The sequence below is a fragment of the Equus quagga genome, chromosome 8, assembly GCF_021613505.1.
Source record: "Equus quagga isolate Etosha38 chromosome 8, UCLA_HA_Equagga_1.0, whole genome shotgun sequence".
Taxonomy (NCBI): domain Eukaryota; kingdom Metazoa; phylum Chordata; class Mammalia; order Perissodactyla; family Equidae; genus Equus; species Equus quagga.
The window spans coordinates 69,563,424-69,587,353 of NC_060274.1; the positions used below are offsets into that span (position 1 = coordinate 69,563,424).

The 23,930-nt window shown below is 36.6% G+C and overlaps 1 protein-coding gene across 4 annotated transcripts in view; it reads right to left on the bottom strand.

Moving 5' to 3' along the window:
• THSD7A (thrombospondin type 1 domain containing 7A) overlaps positions 1-23,930 on the bottom strand; it is a 402,469-nt gene that overhangs the window by 219,096 nt on the left and 159,443 nt on the right. For all 4 annotated transcript variants that reach the window (XM_046670674.1, XM_046670673.1, XM_046670672.1 and 1 more), the window contains exon 2: positions 16,778-17,609. In XM_046670674.1, coding sequence (XP_046526630.1) covers positions 16,778-17,609 — 832 coding nt within the window. The remainder of the gene's footprint in view (positions 1-16,777; positions 17,610-23,930) is intronic.

Here is a 23,930-nt window from a genome sequence, read left to right on the forward strand (position 1 = left end):
AATGGCTTCTTGTAGTATTAAGCACAGAGCGGGTATTTTGTTCATTTACAATTCAATTACTCTCCTCATAAATACTACCCAAACAAAATTTTCATGATCACATCTTTTTAAAATCTAGTATCAATGACCACTTATTTGTACTAAACAGAGAAGAAAATATGTCAAAGACACTTTTAGGAGAAAACTATAACAAAATGATGCAAGATTAGAAAAATAAAGAACATAGCAAGGTGAAAATGTGAGTAGAGGCCTAAAATAATGTCCACATATAAGTAACAATTTTAAGACGGAAATAAGATAAGACACATGAAATTATTAACACCATGTGTTAGTAGACTCTAAAAAAGTGAGCATATTTTTAATTAGGTTACACAAATAGTGCATTAATGATTTATTAAATTCCTGATCCTATGTGGATTTTTTTCCTTTTGAAAGCATTTCCTCCTATTTAAAACCCTTCTTGTTATATTCCAGTCAGAGGGAGATTCAGTGCTACCCACATACAGCTAGTAGAATTCCAGCAAATAGATGAAAACAATGGGTGAGATCACAATTGCTGCCAAGGAGATGCAAGGTCACTGCCCTGATCTGTGGCCAGGCTGCTCAAGGAAGTGCCAGCTCAAGGAAGTTTCTCAAGGAAATTTGCTCTCACACAGGCTCAAGGAAGAAAGCTAAACTTAGAACAACCAAATGGAAGATATTAATAAGGCTCTGAGGATAAGTGAGAGAACTGGAGTGGACTTTACTTAAAGTTTATGTGCAGGAGGATTAAACGGTGATATCTACAATGGGACTTAAGGTTAGTCCCTGGCCCCAAATACTTTCCTTTGACTTAAACAGGCTTTAAATGCCACCTAAGAGCTTCCTTTTTCTTAATTGTCCCATGATAGGAACATCATTGAAACCAAAATATTCCTGGGAAGTGACAGAGAGAGGTATAGGACAGGTGAAGATACCCTGGGCATCATACCTTAGGGTGTGGGAAGTGACCTTGGTGGTCACATAAATATTTCTGAATTTGCCAGAAGTTTATAGGTAGACATTAACAATATTAGCCTTTAGTTTGCTGCCATCAATATCAACTAATTGATAGTTATGACTAAATAGCTTAGTGACTTAAAGATGTAAAAAAAAAGAGTAATAGACAACCTAAGCAAGGATGTTTGCAAAGGCATCAAAGAGTAAACTCAATAAACTCATGCTCAGAAACTATTGGTGTACCTTTACCATATTAAGGAAGAGATACTTGATTTGTCTCCCTAAAAAAAAAAGAAATATGTATACATTTTCTAGTTGCTATGGAAACTGTATTTTATTTAACTGTGCAACATCAATTGTTTAGTGTTAACCAGGCACAATAATATTGAAATATATTCTAAATGATGTCTCATGAATGGGACCAATGTCTACATTCTATATATTCTATATTCTCTTAGTTGAATATGTTTTCTCTCTCGGGGACATTCTTTTACATGTTTTGGTTATATTTTTTATCACCTGCAGAAGTTTCCATTTTCCCATTGGCCTCAGTTGACTCCCTATTATTCACTAAAAGCCTCCATTTCTAAAACCAAAAGACTCAATTTTCATACTTTAACATTTATTGGGAGCTGATTGCGTGCTAGGAATTTTCTTAGTTGAATGGGGAATATAAAGGTTAATATTGTGTCTTTCTTTCATGAAGTAGCTTATCTAGATATTTACCTATTACTATTACATAGAATGTGGATCTGTATATATAAGTAGATAGGTATTAGTATATTTCCTTACATAATATATGTCATAATTTCTGAGAAAATTTTCAATATTTAACAAAATATAGTTTTTAACAAAATCTGGGGCCTGGTGTAATATGAATGAGCTTATCAGGTTTTTTTTTTAACACTACTAAAAAGGTAACTTTTATTCAAAGAATGAAATTAAGTTGAGGAAAAGAGCAGAAAGAAGCATAAACAAACTTGAGTAAACTCATAGGTAAACAGATCAGAATGGAAGGTGTGCATAAACTCAAGCACAAGGTTGAAGAGAAAAATGTCATGTTTGTAGCCGCCCCCGATGCAGGAAGGGTTAATAATCACTGGAAAAGGCTTGCCAACAAACTGTGACCCGGAGGTGAGAAGGCCGGTTAGCCAATGACGGGTAAGACCTCCAGGGGGAGGCAACCTAAGACAGGCAGCGGCCAACCGGGGGCACAGATGGACAAAAGATATCGATATCGGGAGCAGGAGGGACTGTTGCCTAAGAGACCTTGCCTGCTCCGAGATAAAAATATACGAGCACAGCAATAACATGATAATATCAAAACAGACGCTGAGGGAGGGCTCCTTGAGAAATCACTAAGAATTCTTGACATCCGCTAATTATTTCATCCAGAACACCTGTGTATGTCTAACAGATGTAAGCTATGTATATATTGAAACGCTGGTTACAATAAACTCAGAGTGGCCATCAGCCCTCTCCGCATCTATCCTGATGTGTACATTGGATTGCGACACCGACAATGTCAGTGAGGGATGTTAAATGGGAATATAAAAATAAACAGCAGAAGACAAGCTTTTGCTGCTTTATAATTCTGACCCCAGCAGCTAACTGGGATCCCAGCGCTGGTTGAGTGAAGCACATATAGAGTTACTGGCATTTCTTCTGACTGTCCAGTTGCTCTAAGATTTTGAAATAATCATAAACACCTTTGGTATGAGCATGAAAATGTATTTGCTTCCCTTTTACTTACCATAGGTAACTGTATGCTTTATTTCTCTCCTCACGTCTATATTTTGTTATCTAAATGGGGTCCTTTCTGGTGTAGGGGAGGAAGACATTTCCTCTACCCTCTCTGGGTTCTTCTGGCCAGAGAACAAATTAAATTCACATGAGACAGGATAGTAGGAGAAAATTAAACAAAGCTTTATAACATGTTTACATGGGAGAGGTCAGGCAAGCTGAGCAACTCGCCAAAAGGGCTGAAGTCCCCACCTTAAATATCATCTTCAGCTAACGACAAAGGAGGATGTTGGGGGTGGAGGGGGAGTGATCATGGGAGATTACCACACAAATACAGTAAACAAATGCAGATTTAAGTCCTTGCCTTTGGTATTGATTAAGAGTTTCTAGAGATAAAGTCATCCCCTTTCTTCTTCCTGGTACAGAGAGGGAGGGACGTTTACAGATGGAGATTTCCTTTACAACGTAAATGTCTCTTAACAAAAGGCAAGCAAGTTCCACTCCTCAGAGCCTCCTTCCTTGTCCCAAATAATCCTCATGCCAAAGAGACATATCTTGGCGTGGCCAAGACCAGTCCCCCACACTGGGAACATGTGAAAAAACAAGAAAAGGGAGACTGACATTTATGCTACACATCAGCCTTATTATAAAGGAGAGATGACAATCTAATTAGACCCAAAGAAGCTGTCTCCCATAAAATAGAAGGTATCAAGAGACTATTTTAAAAATGGATGTACTTCAAGTTTTAAAACATGTGCTTGTCCATTGAGAATGAACTTAGGCCTCCCAGAAATGCCTTCATATGAACCATCTTTCCTTCTAGACATCCGAGGGAGTACATGGGTCTCATATATACAACAGCTGGGTGACCCTGGTCAAGGCTTTTTACTGCCCTCTGCTTTTGCTCTATTTTGGGTGACCTGGGCAAGTTATTTGAAACTTCTGATACTCAATTTTTGCCACCTGTAATACAGGGATAATAATATCTGCTTTACTTTATACATAGTGATCTTTTAAAAATATTTCACTGTAAAAGCTATGTTTTATATAATTTCAAAGTTAATTCTGTACCTGGCACAGTGTTGGACACATAGTAACTGCTTAATTCACATTTGTTCATTGGTTAAATGATTATAATATGCATAGAACATGGTAATCATATTCATGAATCTCCACTTCCAAAATAAAAAGTTTATTTTATTTGTATATATAATAAACTAAATATATATATTCATCAAATAAAAAATACATATATATTAGATTAAAAATTACTACCACTAATAATGCACCTCTTCATGGATAGTTTACCTTAAGATTTTAGCTAAAGATAATTTGAAGCCGGAATGATTAGCAAAATATTGTTAATATTATTTCCCTATTTATCTATTTAATCTTAACTATTATGATTTTTAGTAATACATATCATATACTTTTAATAGTGCATGAATTTAACTTGTAAATAAATACTATATAGTATATTGGAATGTGCTCACAACACTGTTTCTAATAAATGTGGAGATGAGTGAGGCACAGGATATAAAGCCCAAACATTTGAGCTTGACCTCCAAGATTTCGCTGGCTTATCTTTTAGTCTAGGTTCTCATCCCTTTATAAGGTAGTCTCTAGATGTGTGAATAATCTGCATACATCACATCCTTGCACAATGAATCACTACTGAGGCAAATCTCAGTGCCTTTGCTCTTGCCGTTCTCATATTTTTCTTTCAGGATCCTCCTCTATCTTGTGCATACGGACTAATACTTAACTCTAGCAGCATTTCCTCTACGAGGCCATTCCTGATCCCATCAACCTCCCTCCACAAAGAACTCAGTACCTCAGTTGTCACTTGCGTTCACTCTTTCTATATATATGGACATCAGATAGCACTTCTAATATTTTATTACTTTTTTGGGACGATCTTTTCATAGGAAAGAATAGATCCTTAGGATTAGGGTCTCTGCTTCTTTGCTGTTGTTGGCTATATATTCCAGTGCCCAGAATGTCTTGAGGTCTTGCACTTTGTTGAACAAAAAAGTAAATAAATAACTAAACAAATGCATAGCAAATTAATTAATTAATTACTATGTATCCTAGCAATGACATAGAAGTAGTTCTCTGACTCTAATGTTGTACTCTAATATAGCTGTTATATCCTTCAGGGTCAGCAGAAAACATTGCAAAGTCACATGGGTTAATTCAGAAGGGTTTAATAAAAGTATCATTAACAAAAGTGGGGGTAGTGTTGACAGAAATGGCCAAAGGATAGTGAAGCATCCTGGGGCTAGCAAGTTTGGGAAGATTATCACCCAAGGTGTAAAGGGACCAAGGGAAAGGATTTTACCAGAACTTGAGACGGATGTAGAGCTGTAGGAGAGGGCTGCTGGACAGGGGCTGTAGCCTTTGTTAGAGCAACTCAGCCACTGCTGACCCGAGAAGCACCCCAACTCGTCTCTTCCTACCTTCTAATATAATATTGCTGTCTCTCATGGGTTGAATCCAACCAGAAACAAGAGAACTAGGAAGCCTCATTAATGTCTTACTCAGAGATCAGCCTCCAGGCACATAAGCTGGATCTGGAAGGTTTGAGAGTGGCTCTCTAAGGACAAACATAATATACTGCCCAAACAGCTCTATGTTTTGAGAGAAGTAAAGGTTTCCTGTTAGCTATCCACCATCTACAAAAGAATGTGGGCGTATTGACTCTATTTCTTTAGCCAGCTGTGGCCAGCAGACAGCTGAGGAAAGCTCATGAGAAATGATGCAAGCATCTGGCTGACAAATCGACACAGGATATTTCAGAAAGTTTTTTAATCTAAAAGACTGCTATTTATACATGAGAAGCTGTAATTTTATAAATGGATTCTGAATAACCTAAAAGTAGTATTACTTTAAATAGTGGGCAATTTACTCTTTTTTTGGTAAGGTTAAGATTAGACTTGCAATTTCACTGACTCACAAAGTCATAGCATGGGAATGGGCCCTCAGGAACCATGCAGAACACCAACTGAGTAGAAACCTTACAGTTACTGTCAAGATTGAGAGCTGTTTTATTCTATATGCACTATGCATAAATTCTTCCCCATGTTTCAGTATGAACTGATTTGTGGAACATGCCAAAATTAATTAACTTTCTGCCAAGAAAGATATATAGGATTTTATATCCACAATTTTAGGGATGGCTTTTGTTCAGGGTTCATTGGAATCACAAAACATGGAAGGCTTTTAGAAATTTTGCAGCTCCCTCCTTCTCTGGCTCATCACTGCCCATCCACCTCCCCACATTATTTATAGAAGAGAAAACTGAGTCCCAGAAAGTTTAAATGACTTACTCAACATTGTGTAGCCATGAATGCATAGGTTTCCCTATTCTTATTTAGTACTTATTTCTCCTGATTATTCATTACTTAAATTCCTCTCTTGTGGATTCAGCCAGTTTCCAGACATTTGTAAAGCCAGTAGCTTTATATTTAATGTTTATATCATCATTCTAGAGAGCAGTCCTTGAAGACAAGGATGGAGTAGTTAACAACTAGTATTCTAAGGTAAAGAAGGAATCAGGCAGGAAGATTGACTGTGTTGAAAAGAAATACAATTTTATGGTTAACAGATTCAATTTTGAAGATGAGAGGGTATGTCAAAAAGCATGAATTGAGAAAAAAAATAAGCAAGCCACTTGAGTATTAGTCATTACTATCTGAAATGCTAAGGCTGAATTTATATAGAGACTTAAAAGGAACCATAAAACAAAATGAGAGAAAAATACTCCAAAGTGTCAGTATTTCTAGGGGTTACTAGCTTATTCTCCTCTTGATGTTTTACCAGTTTTTTTTTAAGGCTTAACTTTTTTAAGAGCAGTTTTACGTTCGCAATACAATTGAGAGGAAGGTACAGAGATTTCCCTTATACTCCCTGCCCCCACACATGCACAGCTCCCCCATTATCAACATCACTCACTAGAATGGTACATTTTTTACCAAGAATGAACCACCACTGACACATCATAATCACTCCAAGTCTATAGTTTACATTATAGTTCACTCTTGTCATCCATTCCATGGTTTGGACAAATGTATAATGGCATATATCTATCATTATAATATCATTTGGACTATTTTCACTGCTCTAAAAATTCTCTGTGCTCCCCCTATTCATCTCTCCCTCCTACCTAACACTTGGCAACACTGATTTTTTAAAGATTTTATTTTTTTCCTTTTTCTCCCCAAAGCCCCCCGGTACATAGTTGTATATTCTTCGTTGTGGGTCCTTCGAGTTGTGGCATGTGGGATGCTGCCTCAGCGTGGTTTGATGAGCAGTGCCATGTCCGCGCCCAGGATTCGAACTCATGAAACACTGGGCCGCCTGCAGTGGAGCACGCGAACTTAACCACTCGGCCACGGGGCCAGCCCCAATACTGATTTTTTAATGGTCTCAAGAGTTTTGCCTTTTCCAGAATGTCATATAGTTGGAATCATACAGTATGTAGTCTTTTCTTAGTAATATGCATTTAAGTTTCCTCCATGTCTCTTCATGGCTTGACAGCTCATTTCTCTTTAGCACTGAATAATATTCCATTGTCTGAATGTACCACAGTTCGTTATCCATTCATCTACTGAAGAATATCTTAGTTGCCTCCAAGTTTTGGCAATTATGAACAAAGCTGTTATAAACATCCATGTGTAGATTTTTATGTAGACATAAGTTTTCATCTCCTTTGGGTAAATACCAAGGAGCGTGATTGCTGGACCATATGGTAAGAGTATATTTAGTTTTATAGAAACTGCCAAACTGTCTTCCAAAGTGTCTGTACCATTTTACATTCCCACCAGCAATGAATGTAATTTCTTGTTGCTTCACGTCCTTGTCAGCATTTGGTGTTACTAGTGTTCTGGATTTTGGCCATTCTAATAGGTGAATAGTGGTATTTCATTGTTGTTTTAATTTGTGTTTCCCAGATGACATATGATGTGGAGCATCTTTTATATCCTTGCCATATGAATTTCTTCTTTGGTGAGGTTAAGGTCTTTGGTCCATTCTTTTTTTCTTTTTTCTTTTGGTGAGGAAGATTGGCCCTGAGCTAACATCTATTGCCAATCTTCCTCTTTTTACTTGAGGAAGATTGTCCCTGAGCTAACATCTGTGTCAATCTTCCTCTTTTTTTTGTATGTGGGACGCTGCCACAGCACTGTTTGATGAGCGGTATGTAGGTCTGCAATGGGATCTGAACCTGTGAACCCCAGGCTTCCAAAGCAGAGCATGTGAACCCAATCACTATGTCACTGGGCTAGGCCCTCTTTGGTCCATTTTTTAATAGGGTTGTTTATTTTCTTACTGTTGAGTTTTAAGCGTTCTTTGTATATTTTGGATAATAGTCCTTTATCAGATGTGTCTTTTGCAAATATTTTCTCCCAGTCTGTGGCTTGTCTTCTTTCTCTTGACATTGTCTTTTGTAGAGCAGAAATGTTTAATTTTAATGAAGTCCAGCTTATCAATTTTTTTTCATAGTTTGTATTTTTTGTTTTATATCTAAAATGGCACCACCATACCCAAGGTCATCTAGGTTTTCTCCTATATTATCTTCTAGGAGTTTTATAATGATTTTACACTTTACATTTAGGTGTATGATCCATTTTGAGTTAATTTTTGTGAAGGATAAGGTCTGTGTCTAGATTCATGTTTTTGCATGTGGATGTCCAGGTCTTCCAGCACCACTTTTTGAAGAGACTATCCTTGCTCCACTGCATTGTCTTTGCTCCTAGGTCAAGATCAGTTGACTACATTTTTGGGCCCAGTTATTTTTTACCTTATGTATTTGTGCCTAAACTGTCTGTTGTATTGAGTTATCTACAAGCTGAACAGATCCACTTTTTTTGGCTTAGCCAACAGAAATCTGTTTTAAATCCTAATACTACCTATTCCCTCAGGAATTTACTGGGCTGAATTTCCCACACTTCTTGGCAATGTTTCCATTGGATTTATAATTACAACTAATTGCCTTTGTCAGACAATACGACAAAACATACCATGTTCAAAAGGAAGATATTTTCAAAAGTAGGCACTACTTCCACTGAATGTTTCTTGTACTACTTATAGCAGATTTCATAGCTCTTCTGAAACGTGTTGTACTTTTGATTTGTAGATTTACGTCTTTATTTCAGGAAGAAGTGAGCTGGGATAGCTAAAAGCTTTCCAGAAATGAGGGTGCCTCATAACAAAGCCTTTAGTCTAAGGCCCTGCCTGTTGCAATCTGGAGCTGTCTGCCTCCTCTACCCTCTTCTTCTCCACTTCACCTTTGACAGCCTCTCTCATCCAGATCAGGGAAGTGACATTCTGGCTTAATCACTCCTCCAGCTACACTTCCCCTGTGATTCTGGGTGAGCAACTGGCTCTTAAGGGACCTTCCCCAGATCCTCTGTGGCTTGTCCATGCCCTGCTTCCCCAGATGGAGATAATCCAATGAAAAGACCCTTGAAAGGCCTTCCGGGATTGTGACCTAATTACTTTAAAGGAGTCTCTTTTATGCTTCCGGTCCAAGGTTCCTCCATCCTCTAGATCCATATTTTCATGTCTACACTTTCTTTTTTCATTTTCAATTCTCCTTTTTTTACTATAGATAGAAGTGTTTATTCCCTTTAATGATGTGTTTCTGGTTGATTTTAAGGCAGGAGAGTGGAGTAAAACTGGCTTTACTCCTTTATTCCTTCATGTTTCTTTAGAAGTCACATACTTCAATGGACTGAGGTTCGTATCCTCCAAAATTCATATGTTGAAATCCTAACCCCTAATGTGATGGTATTAGGAAGTGGGGCCTTTGCGAGGTAATCAGGTCACAAGAGTGGAGCCTTCATGAATGGGATTAGCATCCTTATAAAGGGACCCCAGAGAGCTCTCTCCCGCTCTGTGCACCAGGTGAGAATACAGTGAGAAGCCAGAGGTCTGCAACCAGGAACAGGGCTTTCAGCAGATGACGAATCTGCTGGTGCCTTGATCTTGGACTTTTCAGCATTCAGGATCATGAGAAATAAATTTCTGTTGTTTATAAGCCACCTAGTCACGGTACTCTGTTATAACAGACCGAACTGACTGAGACACATACCTAATTTAGTAGTAACTATATAATATTCCATACATGGAAGCACCATGATTTAACTAGTTCTTTATCGGTGGGATTTAAATTGTTTTCCTGTAACAAATCATGCTACAATGAGAGTTGCACATATATTTATGCACACAGAAATATTTTAGGAGAAATTCCTAGGAGTAGAATCACTGCCAAACGGAGTGTGCATTTTAAATTTTGATAAATATTGTAAAATTATTTTTCGAATAGGTTGTACCAATTTTTGTCCCCACCAAGAATGTATAAGATTGTCTCTTTCCCCCAATCTCTTTAATATTAAATACTATTGTTGATAAAATAGGCAATCTCAGACTTCTATCCTTAGAAGTCTTGGCAAGCATCTGGAAAGTTAACTGATAAACAGCTCTCTACATCGATAAAAAATTTTCTCCAAATGATAAAGTGGCTTACTATGCCTAATTTGTTTGTGTAAACAATGTGGTTTATGGTGAAAATTTGCTTTCTTTTAGGGAGTTTGGAATTTTTGTACATACTAGGTAGAGGGTTCCTGTGTGATCAACCCACAATAAAAACTCAGGCACTGAGTCTCTAATTCGCTTCCCTAGCAGATAAAGCCTTGCACATATTGTTGAAATTCTGTTGAACGAATTTCAACAGCGTAAGCGTAGGCTGTGAAACTCCACATGGAGAGGACTCTCAAAGCTTGGAGCTAGTTTCCTCCGGACTGCTCCCCATGCACGTTTTCCTTTATGATTTTGCCTTGCATCCTTTCACGGTAATAAAACATGAATGTGACTCTCTGCGGAGTCTTGTGAGTCCTTCTTGTGAATCACCAAACCCGGGGGCTGTCTTGGTGATCCCTGACACACTATCAAACATTTTTATTTGATAATTTGATAGGTGAAAATGGGATTTAAAAATTTTTTATATTTCTTAATTATTATTGAATATTAGCATTTTTTCTGTGACCTGATCTTGTCCTTTGCTGATTTTAACAGACTTTATTTTTTTGACCATTTATAGGTTCACAGCAAAATTGAGTGGAAAGCACAGAGAGTTGCCATATACTCCCTCTCCTGACACATGCATAGCCTCCCCCATTATCAAGATCACTCACTGGAATGGAACTTCTTTTTTTTTTTTTTTTTTTTTTTTTACCAAGGATGAACCTATACTGATCACGCAAAGTCCATAGTTCATATTACAGTTAACTCCTGATGTTGCACATTCTATGTGTTTGGGCAAAGTATAATGGCATATATCCAGCTTTATAATATCACATAGAACAGTTTCACTGCCCTAAAAGTCCTCTGTGCTCCCCTATTCATCTCTCTCTCCCACCCGATCTCTGGCAACACTGATTGATCTTTTTATTGTCTCCATAGTTTTGCCTTTTCCAGAGTGTCGTATAGTTGGAATTATACAGTATGAAGCCTTTTCTTTCTCTTAGCAATATGCATTTAAGTTTCCTCCATGGCTTTTCATGGCTTGACAGCTCATTTCCCTTTAGCACTGAATAATATCCCACTGACTGAAGTACTACAGTTTGTTTATCCATTCATCTGTGAAGGCCATCCTGGTTGCCTCCAAGTTTTGTCAATTATGAATAAAGCTGTCTTAAACATCTATGTGTAGATTTTGTGTAGACATAAGTGTTCATCTACTTTCGGTAAATACCAATGAGAGTGACTGTTGGACTACATGATAAGAGTTTGTTTAGTTTTGTAAGAAGCCACCAAATTGTCTTCCAAAGTGCAGCATTTGGCATTCCCACTAGCAATGAGTGGGAGTTCCGATTGTTTCACATCCTTGCCAGCATTTGTGGTCGTCAGTGGTCCAGATTTTGGCTATTCTAATAGCTGCATAGTGGTATCTCCCTGTTGTTTTAATTTGCATTTTCTTGATGACCTATGACATGGAGCATCTCTTCATATGCTTATTCACCATCCATATATCTTCTTTGGTGAGGTTTATCTTAAGATTTTTGGCCCATTTTTTAATCTTTTCATTCTCTTGATCCTTTGCTGATTTTCAATCAGCTTTTGACCTTTTTCTTAATATGTAGGAATTCTTTATGCATTAAGAAAATTAGTTCTTTGTCAATTATACGCATTGCAAGCATTTTTTCTTATTTTGCTACTTGAATTTTAACTTCACTAACATTTTTTCCTGAGCAGCATTTTCTTTCTTAAAAATGTAATGAAATACATTGCTGTATGATTTCTGCATTCTGTGGTCTTAAGTGTCCTTCTTCAAGACTTTAAAAATTCTATCTTTCCTTCTAATATTTAAAAAAAAATTAAGTATTGAATATACCTAGACTTTGCTCTGTTGTAAAAAGTGACAAAGGGATCTCATCTTTTTTAAATTGTCATTATTCCTTTAAATGGCAAAGCAATTGCCCCTAAAACAGAAACAAATTAATTAAATTATATCTTTTCCTCTAAATTGGAAATGCTCCTTTACCATAGGCAACATATTATAGGGTTTTGGGGATCTTCAGACTCTATTTTGTTTTTTCTGATTATTCATGTATTAACATAAATTCGTTATCACTATTATTTTCATAGAATAAAATGCATTTAATTATCTTGTGATGTTAGTGTTTTCTCTCGACTTGTATTTTTTTCAGCATTTTTCTGGCTTGTCTTACAGGTTATTTCCCCCTGTGAATTTTACAGTAACAATGCAGGCACAGTTGCTATATTTACTACATGTTCTACATAGGCACACATCTACCTTCTTACTTTTCCAAGTCTGATGTTTTGGGCAGAACTTTTATAGTTAAGCTTATTTATAGAATTTTTTTTTACTATTATAAGTGGGATATTTTAATCTTTTATTTCCATCATAACGTTTAGCTAATTGTTAGCATCTGGGAAACATACTGATTTTTGGCTATTATTTTTGTGTCCATTCACCCTATAACATTTTCAATTAATTCTCTTCAATTTTACTGTATTCAATCATATCATCTGGAAAAAAAATCTTAATTTTGCCATTTGCTTTCCAGTTTTCATTTCTTTCTCTTTTCAACTACAGTGAGTAGCAGTTCCTGACCACTGTTAACTAACAGTGGAGCTAATGTGCTGTTCTGTCTTACTGTTGACTATAACGGAAATGCTTCTAATGTTTCACAATTTGAGCATAGTGTTGGCTCTCAGTTTGATGTTTCTTTGCCTGTCTCTACAGAAACTGTTCTAGGGCCAGCCCAGTGGCACAGCGGTTAAGTGCACACGTTCCGCTTCTTGGCGGCCCATGGTTCACTGGTTCTGATCCCGGGTGTGGACAAGGCACCGCTTGGCACGCCATGCTGTGGTAGGTGTTCCATGTATAAAGTAGAGGAAGATGGGCATGGATGTCAGCTCAGGGCCAGGCTTCCTCAGTGAAAAGAGGAGGATTGGCAGTAGTTAGCTCAGGGCCAGTCTTCCTCAGTGAAAAGAGGAGGACTGGTAGCAGTTAGCTCATGGCTAATCTTCCTCAAAAAAAATAAAATAAAATAAAAAATAAAAACTGTTCTATACCAGTTCTTCCATGAGGACATTATTTCAACCTCTTCTAGTAGAATATTGGCCCCGAGCAATTTCAATCCGTGGATTAAAGTCTTCCTTAATTTCAGGGAAGTCTTCTACTGTATCTCTGTATTTTTGTTTTGTTTTGTTCCTTCCTGTTCTAACTTTTCTGGTCCTATCTTCAGAAACACCAGAATTTCATATAGTGATCTTCTTTGTTTGTTTCCATATTCATCATCTTTTAAAAATATTACAGTTTACTTGAATGTTTTCAATATCACCGACTCTTCATATCACAGAATATTTTCCCACTTTTTGTCACTTCTGAAACAAGAAAGTGAATTTCATTTCTTTTCTTGTTTTATAATTCTCTTCCATTTCTTTTTGGAGCTCAGCCAAATCACTTTTAAGCTCATTCAGTTTTCTTAACTCTTCTTTGAATACTGAAATTCTTTCTGTGTTTGGTTCAGAAAAGCCATCTTTCCTTTACTATCTTCGGTTTCTGGGAGACATGTTTGCCCATACTTTCATGCTCACTCCTGGCCTGGGGTAACACTCTATTCAAGCCTGGTTGAAATCACTGTTCACAGGAAAGCCTCCTGGGTCATGATGTGTGTGTAGTGATCTGGAATTCTCATCCACTGTCATCAAAACTTTAATCCCTCCGTCCATCAAACTGATAGTCTTTTCTTGGCAGCAATGGCATAATGAGTTTCCTTGTTTGGTCCTGTCTATTACGCCATTCTGTTTTCAAAGAGAACTCAAAGATACTTCGGCAGCCCTTTCACTAATGCAGACCATGCCATTCCAAGGAGGTTTCATTGACTTGGCTCCTCAGAAAGTTCAGGCTACTGCAACTTTGAGTGTTCATTAAAGCCGCAAAGACATAGTGCCCTTCTAAGTTTCCTCCCTCAGTTAGATCTAATTTCACCACATTGGTCAAATCTTCTCTATCAGTTGTGGTTTGGGACTGTGACTGTTTCCTATTGTCATAAAAGAATGGACTTTCATTTGTGTTTTTCATTCTTACTGATTTCGGTCTGTTTGAAAGCAAAGCGCAGAGTAGATCTGTCATCTTTAACTTGGAAGTTCTAGCAGTAATTCTGATAAAAGTATTTTTACTTGCCGATAAACTGCTTCCCCAAGATTCTTAGGTTTATTTAGCTAAATTCATTTAGGTATTGTAGTAGGATTTTTTAGCCTTATTAAATGATTTTTTAATCCTCTTACATGATAAAATTGTTTCTGAATTTGATATAAGATGAAACACTTTAAATTTAATCATCAAGTCCATGATTTATGGTCCTGTGCTTTGTTGGTGTTACCCATGTACTCTTCATTTTATTAGCTTCACTGATAACGGTGTAATGTTTGAGTAAAATGTATGTCAAAGTACTTGATTTTTATCTCTTCTTCACTAAAACTTTAACTTTCTTAAATATATTTATTCATATATATTCTCATATATAATTCTTAAATAAGAGAAACAGTAATAACCAATTTGTTTAACATAAAGTTTAATCTATGCTCTAATAAGTTATAACATACACGCAACTATCATTTTACTGGAATAGATATGGTATTTCTATTAGAATGTAAGTATCAATGAATGATGTACAGATTTTTAAAATATTTGCTTATTTCAAAAGCTAGATAGGAATATGAGGCTCTATGAAGTGACAGGTACTATCCAATTATACTTTTAATTGAATAGTCAACAGTAAATTAAATGTCTACAGCATGTAAGCCCAGTGACAGCAGAAGACAACTTAAGTTGCCTTGGAGGCTCACTCAATTACTTCGTGGGAACTAAGTAACTAATATAACTAATACTTCAGGAGAAGAGATCAGGAAATTACCAGAATAAGGAGAGTCAGAAAAGAATAAAACTAACTGAACTGAAAACACACATGACACAATCAGAGGTGAACACACACATATACACACACTTAAGGAGTTGTGGGGAACCTGGAGAATGAAGGCAGGAGAGCAGGCAGTCTTTAGCAAGGCCAGGAACAGAGTTGGGCTGATGACTCCAGAATGGAGAAAGAGCAAATTACTGTATAGCTGAGAGAAAATACAATTGTGTAACAACAAAGAGGGAGGGGAGTAGTGAATATCCTAAAAATAGTGACCAGAACAATGTTATGCTGAAAGAAATTATCTTAGATGAATCAACTGCTTGTTCACTCATTTATTAAACCATATCTGCTCCAAGAAGGCTTTAAACCAGCTTTCATAGTCCATAGACAGCAAAATCACTAGACAGAAATGAGTGAAGGAAAATAATGAGCTGAGAAAAAGATGAAGCCAGTAGGGTATCTGAGTAAACAACGTGCATGCCACGCAGTCCTATTTACGTGCCCAACAGCCAAAGTAAACAGGAAAACGTGATCTGTTACAAGATTTCCAGGGGCGGTGAGAAAAGCAATCCAGCTGCTCACCAGAAGCACATGGGTTGAGACGTCAATGAAATTCATCTCATGCGTTTTTAATCAAGAGAACAGACTGTGAGAGGAAGTAGATGACACTTTCAATGTCATTTCTACCATAAATATGATATAAAATTCTGAGTGATGTTACTATAATTTCTCTTAGTTCAGTCCAAATCATAACTGCATAAATATTTCAGAAAAAGCAATTATGCAAATGATCCAGATAAGCCACTCCCAGATGGTCTGGCTTATCTGAGAGCAAAATTTAGACTATCCAGAGAACATCATATTCTTTAGATAATCCTCAATGAATAATCCTCAATGAATATTTTCACAACAAATAAATCACACACGAGAAAGTCTTTCATAACAGTCACTATTTACCCAGAGATCATTTGACAAATAATTTCTGTACAGAAAATGAAGCCAATTAAATATGTTTTCTAAACTAGGCTACTCATGATTAAATATCTTCTACTCACCTTATTTTCTGCTGCTTCCCCTGTGCTTCTCTGGGGAGAGTTATTCCATTTTATAAAATGTTAAAGAGAATTATTCTTAGGTATAGCTCCCTGGGTAGCTGTTTAGATTTTGTTTATAGGGTAATTCTGAAAATGCTACAGACTTGGAGAGATTACAAGTGCGCCTTATTCTCACTAAAATAAGTATCTGAATTCAAAATCTCAAAACTCCAGGCTCTAAGTAAGCTTTTTTCTATTATAGGCAGAAACAGCACTATTGACCTAAAGAAGCAGTATCACCTCATGGAGAATCACTCATGCTTTAGATTTTGATAGGAAAGTTTAAATTAACTCTAGTAGTATAGCGCCTAAACATGAGCGAAACAGAAATAATGCCCGGAAACCTACTAAAGCTTAACTGCCTTAAAGTGAAAAACGTTACACTTGGGGGTAGCTCATACTAGGTTGTGTACCTATGAATTCCAGGACTTAGCACGGCATGTCTTAAGTACTCTCCAGCCCACAGTCTTGACAGATAGACACGCGTGGCTAAGGGTAATAAAATGTTACCTCAAATCAGCAGCTTTGCCCGTCTTGTTAGCACACATCACCTCTCTGGTCTGATATCCAATCTGTATGTCCCAGTATTTGTTCTCTTGTCGATTTTGTCTGTTTCTATTTCTCTTTTTCTTAATAAGTTCACGGGCCTCTGGATCCTTCACTCCTTTTCCTCGGTCCTTTTCGCGTTCTTTATTCTTCCCACGTCTCCTTGCTTGTCTGACTTGTCTTGAGTGGGGCATTGAGCACGTGCTCCAGGGACCCACGTGCAAGCTGTACATGCTCTCTTCAGCTTCACACGGATTGGACCGGCACACCTGAAACTCCGTCAGGTTTGGACAGCCAGAGCCTCCAAACTGGGGGGGCGCCACCACATGACGTGTCCGGTGCTGGAGGCCACTGCCACAAGTCTTGGAGCATTCTGACCAGGCAGAAAACTCAGACACAATGCAATCTTGCTGGCAGGGGATGAGGCAGGCCTGCTCCAGGAGAGGCTTGGGCTCAAAGTACTCACAAATGATATCCTCCGCAGGAATATCTTTCTCTTTCTGGATGCATATTATCTCTCTCACCTGAATGCCTTCTTCTCCCTTAATGCACTCAAGGGGTTTCTCCAGGCTTTTCGAAATCACGGGCAGACACTGATTCCACGGTCCCAGCCTCCAGTCGTACAACTCCTTGTGCCAGTCACAAACTTTGAAACAATTTTGCTGGTTATTGGGTCTCTCAGCCTGCTTACAGTTTGTATGTAATGTCGTCCATCCTTCCACATGAGCACACCACACGGCCCGGGTTTGAATGCCTCCTGGACCACATTCATCTCCCATGCATCGGCCCCACGGACCTACAAATAACACAAGAGTTAACAGTGCTACCAGAAGAAAACTACAAGTTATTTCACTTTACAGAAAGACATTTCAAGATCTAGTACATTAACTTGCCTAAAGTGTCATAAAGTAGGTCTCTGTACACGATTGTTGGAAAGTAATGATCTGCACTCAGTGTTTTTGCAAAAGGGGAACTGTGTCACAGAGTCTAAATAAGGTAACTGCTGGGACAAGTTCACTGTGGGTCCCTTTGGGATTACTAAAAGTTGGCTTTTACTCATTTCCTTAACTTGAAGTAATTAGAGAACCCTTGCTCATAAAGGACATCAGAAATTAGTGACAGTGAAAACCCATTACTCCTGCCTCATAACCATCAAATCCACTCAGAAACTGGCAAAGAAAATGGACTCATGTGGACCCTGTAGGATTTTCTTTTCCTGAGCAATTAACTCTTTTGTAGAATGTGCTCCTGTCTACCTCATTTTATATTGTTGTCGACACTGTGACTGGAAGAGTCTGATAGTTGAATATGTGTGTGCTGACAGAAGTGTCTGCCTTCTGGCAACAAAAGCTTGGAAGTGAAAAATCTTCATTTAAGCACATTCTGTCTTAAATTTAGCAAAAAATTTATTTTCCTCATCTCCCCAGTGAAGTACAAAGAGGGGTAAGAGAATTAAAATTTAATTAAAAGACTTCTGCAATTTTCTAAACGTTGAAGGGCTATTTGAACTTTTATCAACTTATTCATTTTCTAAATATGAACTATTTGGTATTATAGAGCTGTTTTATGGGATACTTAAGTCAGTGGCTTGAATGTGGAATGGGGGTTTTTACCTTAGAATCCTTCTTAGCATAGATTGAAATCCACTTATATTTGCATACATTATTTCTTTTTTTAAGGTAGATAATAGTATTTTCAGTGCTTTAACAGACAAATCTGAATTTATGAAATTGAGAATTATATTATTTTGGAATTTTAAAGAAACAGTGATCATACAATTAGAGGATTTTCAAACTGTGGTCCACGAAATTTGAGGAATTATTTGACGTAGCCTAGAGCCATCTTCAACAGGTTGTGTGGGAAGGTGAGGGCCAGCATACAGAGCTGGACTCCAGGGTCCCCCAACCCCACCCCACTGCCCTCCTCCTTCATTGCTGCTTCTATAAGAGACACTCCATTATTATTATTTATTTTTATGCATGTTGAGATTATGCATTAGATTTTGTCTGACAAGAGGCTTCTGCTGCTGAAAAGTGATAACCACCAACCTAGGCCAGCAGATTCACTCTATGGATGAGAAAAACATGTGACAAGAAGGGGAAGTGATGTGCCAGGTTCACATCTTGAATGAAGAACAAAACCATCCTGGATTTCAGATTTCTGTTCTGACTTTTAGTTTTATGATTTATCCTAGATTTTGGAACTTGAGATTTAGATACTCCTATACAAAACGATTAATCTACAAAGAATGACATTTGAAGAATGTGCTTATACTTAATTTAAACGTTTAATTTTGTTTAACTAGGAAGATGTTTACATTTTGATGATGAGAACCTCATTACAAAAATAATGGAGTTGCAAATAGAAAAGAGATTGACTGAAAATATTGCGCTAATTAATCCTTAATTGAATGAAAATAAGAATTGAATCTTAACCATAGCCATGTCATTACTTCATGAAGTTCATATATAAAGAGTTACAAGGGACTTAAAATAAATTTAGGGAAACAGTCTTCCCAGAGTGCTGATGTCAAAACTTTATGAACTAAGAAACTCAGTGAGTTCGTTACATCTGTCAACATGCAATACCTGATATTTTAGTCATTTTCAATTTGTCAAAGGAAAATATACATTCATAAATCTGCTGATGCTTTCTTAGAGATTACCTTAAATATTCAGTTTGGGAATCACAGAACCTAGGACAATTCTCAATAAGGAAATTTAGCAATATGTATAACATTTTAGAATTAATTTCACACATCTTTGGTATTTATTCCTTTCCCCCACTGTGCTTGAACAAAACAATAATCCTTATTTTCCACCCTAAACACAGCATATAAAGATATGTTTAGACTGGACCATCAAGTTAGGAGTAAGCTATATGCCGTCGAGTCTAAATTTCAAAGTACAAGAGTCTTGCATTAAACCAGAGTATAAACCCCAGATGTAATTCAGGAGAACTTCTTGGTATTTTATTATTTTCCAACCTTTGATATTATTTATCTTTGATATTATATATTATATGTAATATATATTTTGTAATATGTCATATAATATGTTATATATTTTACATATGTATTATAATAGATCTTTGATACTATATAATATTATGTTATATATAATACAATTATATATCATAATATATCTTTGGTATTATATATTATCTTTGATGTTAATTAGGAAATTAGACTGATGAATCAGATCAGGACTATTTAAAAAGTTAGTCTTTTATCCTCAAAGTAAAAATAAAATGTTTTATAGCAAAGTTATAAATTTGGCACATAAAAATATTTAATTGTACTTTTTAGGTAGATTGCACTATTATTAAAGGGTATATTTAACTAACTGATGAAAATTAATATTTTATTAAAGAAATCTGAGTACACAAAATGAGAATTGACTTCAAGTCTGCCTGTTGTTGCTGAGTAAGGAAAACACACATACCAAAAACAAACCCCCAAAACTATGAAGCACAACTATATAAGACTAGCTAACTAAGAAGTTTGAAAATTACCCCAGATAAGATAAAGACCGGGGAAGATATTAAACTCTTATAAACTAAATCTTAGCAAAATTCCAGGTTTACTTCTAAGTTTTTCAAAAATAAAAGTGAACGATGGTTACTTTGAAAATGACTCGTGGTTTACCGACATCCAATTAGGGAGAGTTCCCTTCCTATACACTCAGAGAACACCCCGCATGTTTGTCAGATGCTTATCACAATTTCAATTAGTTTACTGAGTAATTGTTTGCCAAATATCTGTTCATCACATTACACTGACTCCATGGCCCCTTAAGGACAGAACGTTGCCTGTCTTCTGCAACATTTGGCTTGATCATGTCTTTTCATTTCCATTGCTGGCTTTCAAATGAATTTCCTCAGTTTATGCTGTTCAGAAAAGAGAGAATTTAGTTTATAGATCTTAATATCCAAGACATTACATGGTTGATGTCAATGCCAACAGATAGAAAGAACTGAGTTCAAGAAAACCTCTACACTATTTCATATACATTGATAATGAGTAAGCATTTCTAAAGTTTACTTATATAAACTAGGAAAAGTATGCATTCTAAATACACATACAATTCAATTTCTTTTCTAAAAATATTATCATAAATTCCTATAACCAGCTATTCATAGATAAGACTGTGGGGTTTATTTTTTTCAAAGTACATTTGCAGTGAGGATCAGAAGATAGGACATCCTGAGAAAATTCCATGGAGATCTATAAAAATACCCACTAGGCTAAAGGAAAATAAAATGCATGAAGGCACCAGTGAAAGCAGAAGTAGCAATATAATTACAAGTGAACCTACAGAAAACTCATTCACTTTGCAGGCTTTGACTGCTGTCTTATCTTTTCATTGCACCTTGGGTATTGCATGTGTGTCCAATTAACAGACCTCTTGAAAAATCAGATCTTCACCACAGTACACCCGAGGAAGGGCTGTCTACTTCTGTCCTCCAAGCTGTCTCAAAATAATCGCAAACTGAACAGAAAGGGGACCACATTTAAGACTGCTCTTGACAGCTAAGAATCGTTAGCCCAATTAGCTACCATGTTTCAACCCGTACAATTGTTTTAGAATGTAATTTGAAAGCACAATGTGCAAACTCTATCAAGGAAAACAAGAAGTCCTCTCCCAAGTACAATATAAAAATGTGATTTTTAACTCATACATCTCCTCATAGATGTTAAATTGTCGCCCCACGTCTCATATCACTAAGAGGGGGAAGTGGTGGCATTGGAAAGGTGGTGTGTGTGTGTGTGTGTGTGTGTGTGTGTGTGTGTGTGTGTATGTATGTGTGTCTGCTTTTTAACAAAAACAGAACTTCCATTGGGTTGAAACTTGCTTCTTTATTGTTCTTGTTCATAATTACACAAAGGGAACTTGGAATCTAATTGTGCAAAACAAAGGATAGGCAGCTTTCTACTTAAGGCCTTGGATAATATCCCTTTGTGAATGGAAACGTACTCTTGCATACAGATTTGTGGAACTGTGTTCATTCAGCATCATGCAAAACACTTCCAGGACGTAGGTCAATAAATACATGTAGAACATTAGCTTGACAGATTTTATGTAAATAGAGAAAAAAATGCTGGATGTCTCGTTCCACTAAAAAGAAGTTAAAACAACTGTTCACACACCCAAACTATTTATGTAATTGATAGACTCACAATACAAATATTTTCATTTGGAATTGATGCAAAATTGTTACAACTACTTTAAATGAATGCTACTTGGCTGAGATTTCCATAGACTAGTGCTTTAAGGATAATTCTTAACCAACTTTCCAAAAATGTTGATAAAATAATGAATTTATTTTTATTCCTGCTAAAGAGGATTTTATAACATGCCTATTCTTCACATGTCATTCAAAACTCTCTCTTTATTTCAGTCTACAAAAGGCGGCTTTTTAAATTTAAAATTAGCATTTTGCCCACCATATTCAACACTGGCTTCTTCTAAGATTGTTTTTTATATGTCAAGGACATAAGAACAATAAGAGGTTGAGTCTATAAAAGGCCACATTATTGACAGGTGGCTAGCAACTGTTCCAAGGAGCCTTATAAAAGATAAACACTATAAAAGGAGCATGAAAAAATTATGCAAACGACTTTCTGTCCTTGTTTGCTATAAAACTCTCAAATGAGCCAGTTTCTTGTTTGACTAAATGTGTTTGCATCCTTCAGATCAGACACTAGTGCATTTTCCCTCCTGGATTTGGTTATGGAACAGTATGTCCTAGTTTACCAAGATCAAGGAGTGCTCAAACAGCTTAGTAACACACTAAATGCTGTCTTACGAATGCTGCACAGTATCCTATTTTAAAATTCACAGAATTAAAAAAAAGCTGTGTTTTTACTCAGTGTAGAAAAAATTAGAAATTACTTCTAATTAACAGGAAAGAAAATTCCTCATAAATCCCAGAAACTAGAGGTAACTAGTCTATATTTTGTTACCTTCCTATTAGGCACTTAAAAATATATTTACATAAATTTGGGGTCATGCTACAAATTGTTTCATAGTTTGTTTTATTTCACAATATACTACAAAAATGATTGCATTTCAATAGATGGGGGGCCCTCATACATACATACATATATATATACATACACATACATACATACAGTGCAGACACATTACATACATGTGTACAGTACATACACACACGTGTACATGCATACACATACATACACACACAGATCGAACCTACTAGACAGTTAATGTCGTTTGTTCGTTATATTTACACAATTCAATCTATACTATGTTTGCAAAATACGTTGTATCGATTTGTAATGATCTGTCTAATTGATCTATTTGTGGAAATTTAGGTCTTTTTTCTAATCGTTGACAACATTATAAAGAATGCAGCAATGAACGTCTATTGTACATTGGTCAGGTAATTTAGTCAAAAGTTTTGTAAATTTTCAAGCTTTTGACACAACTAGTATTGCAAAAATGCCTACCAAAATGTACCAGTTTGCCCTCTCACCAGCAATTTATATCTTTTTTCCTAATATCTACAGACTGCTATTTCTCCAGATTTGGGCTTCTATTGGGGGAATCTTATGTGCTTATTTCCTCAGAGGATCCATCCTTTCACTATTTTTTTTTTTAAAGATTTTATTTTTTTCCTTTTTCTCCCCAAAGCCCCCCAGTACCTAGCTGTATATTCTTCGTTGTGGGTCCTTCTAGTTGTGGCATGTGGGATGGTGCCTCAGCGTGGCTTGATGAGCAGTGCCGTATCCGCGCCCAGGATTTGAACCAACAAAACACTGGGCCATCTGCAGTGGAGTGTGCGAATTTAACCACTCGGCCATGGGGTCAGCCCCTTTCCTTTCACTATTTTGACTATAAAGGTAGTCTTTATTCCCTGAAATCCAATCCCTTGTGTACTGTGGTCCCCAGAAAGTCCTCAAAGCTTCTGGAAGATTGATTATATCCTTCTCTTTTCTCAACTGAAACATAAATTTGCTTATTTTGTACTAATTTGGTCATTTCAAAGGATTTTTGCTGTGGGCACAAGCAAATACATGGACTTAAATGTCTGTCTTGAAATAGTCCCATAGATGGGTAACCCAAATGCCTGGCATACTGTGCCATTCAATATC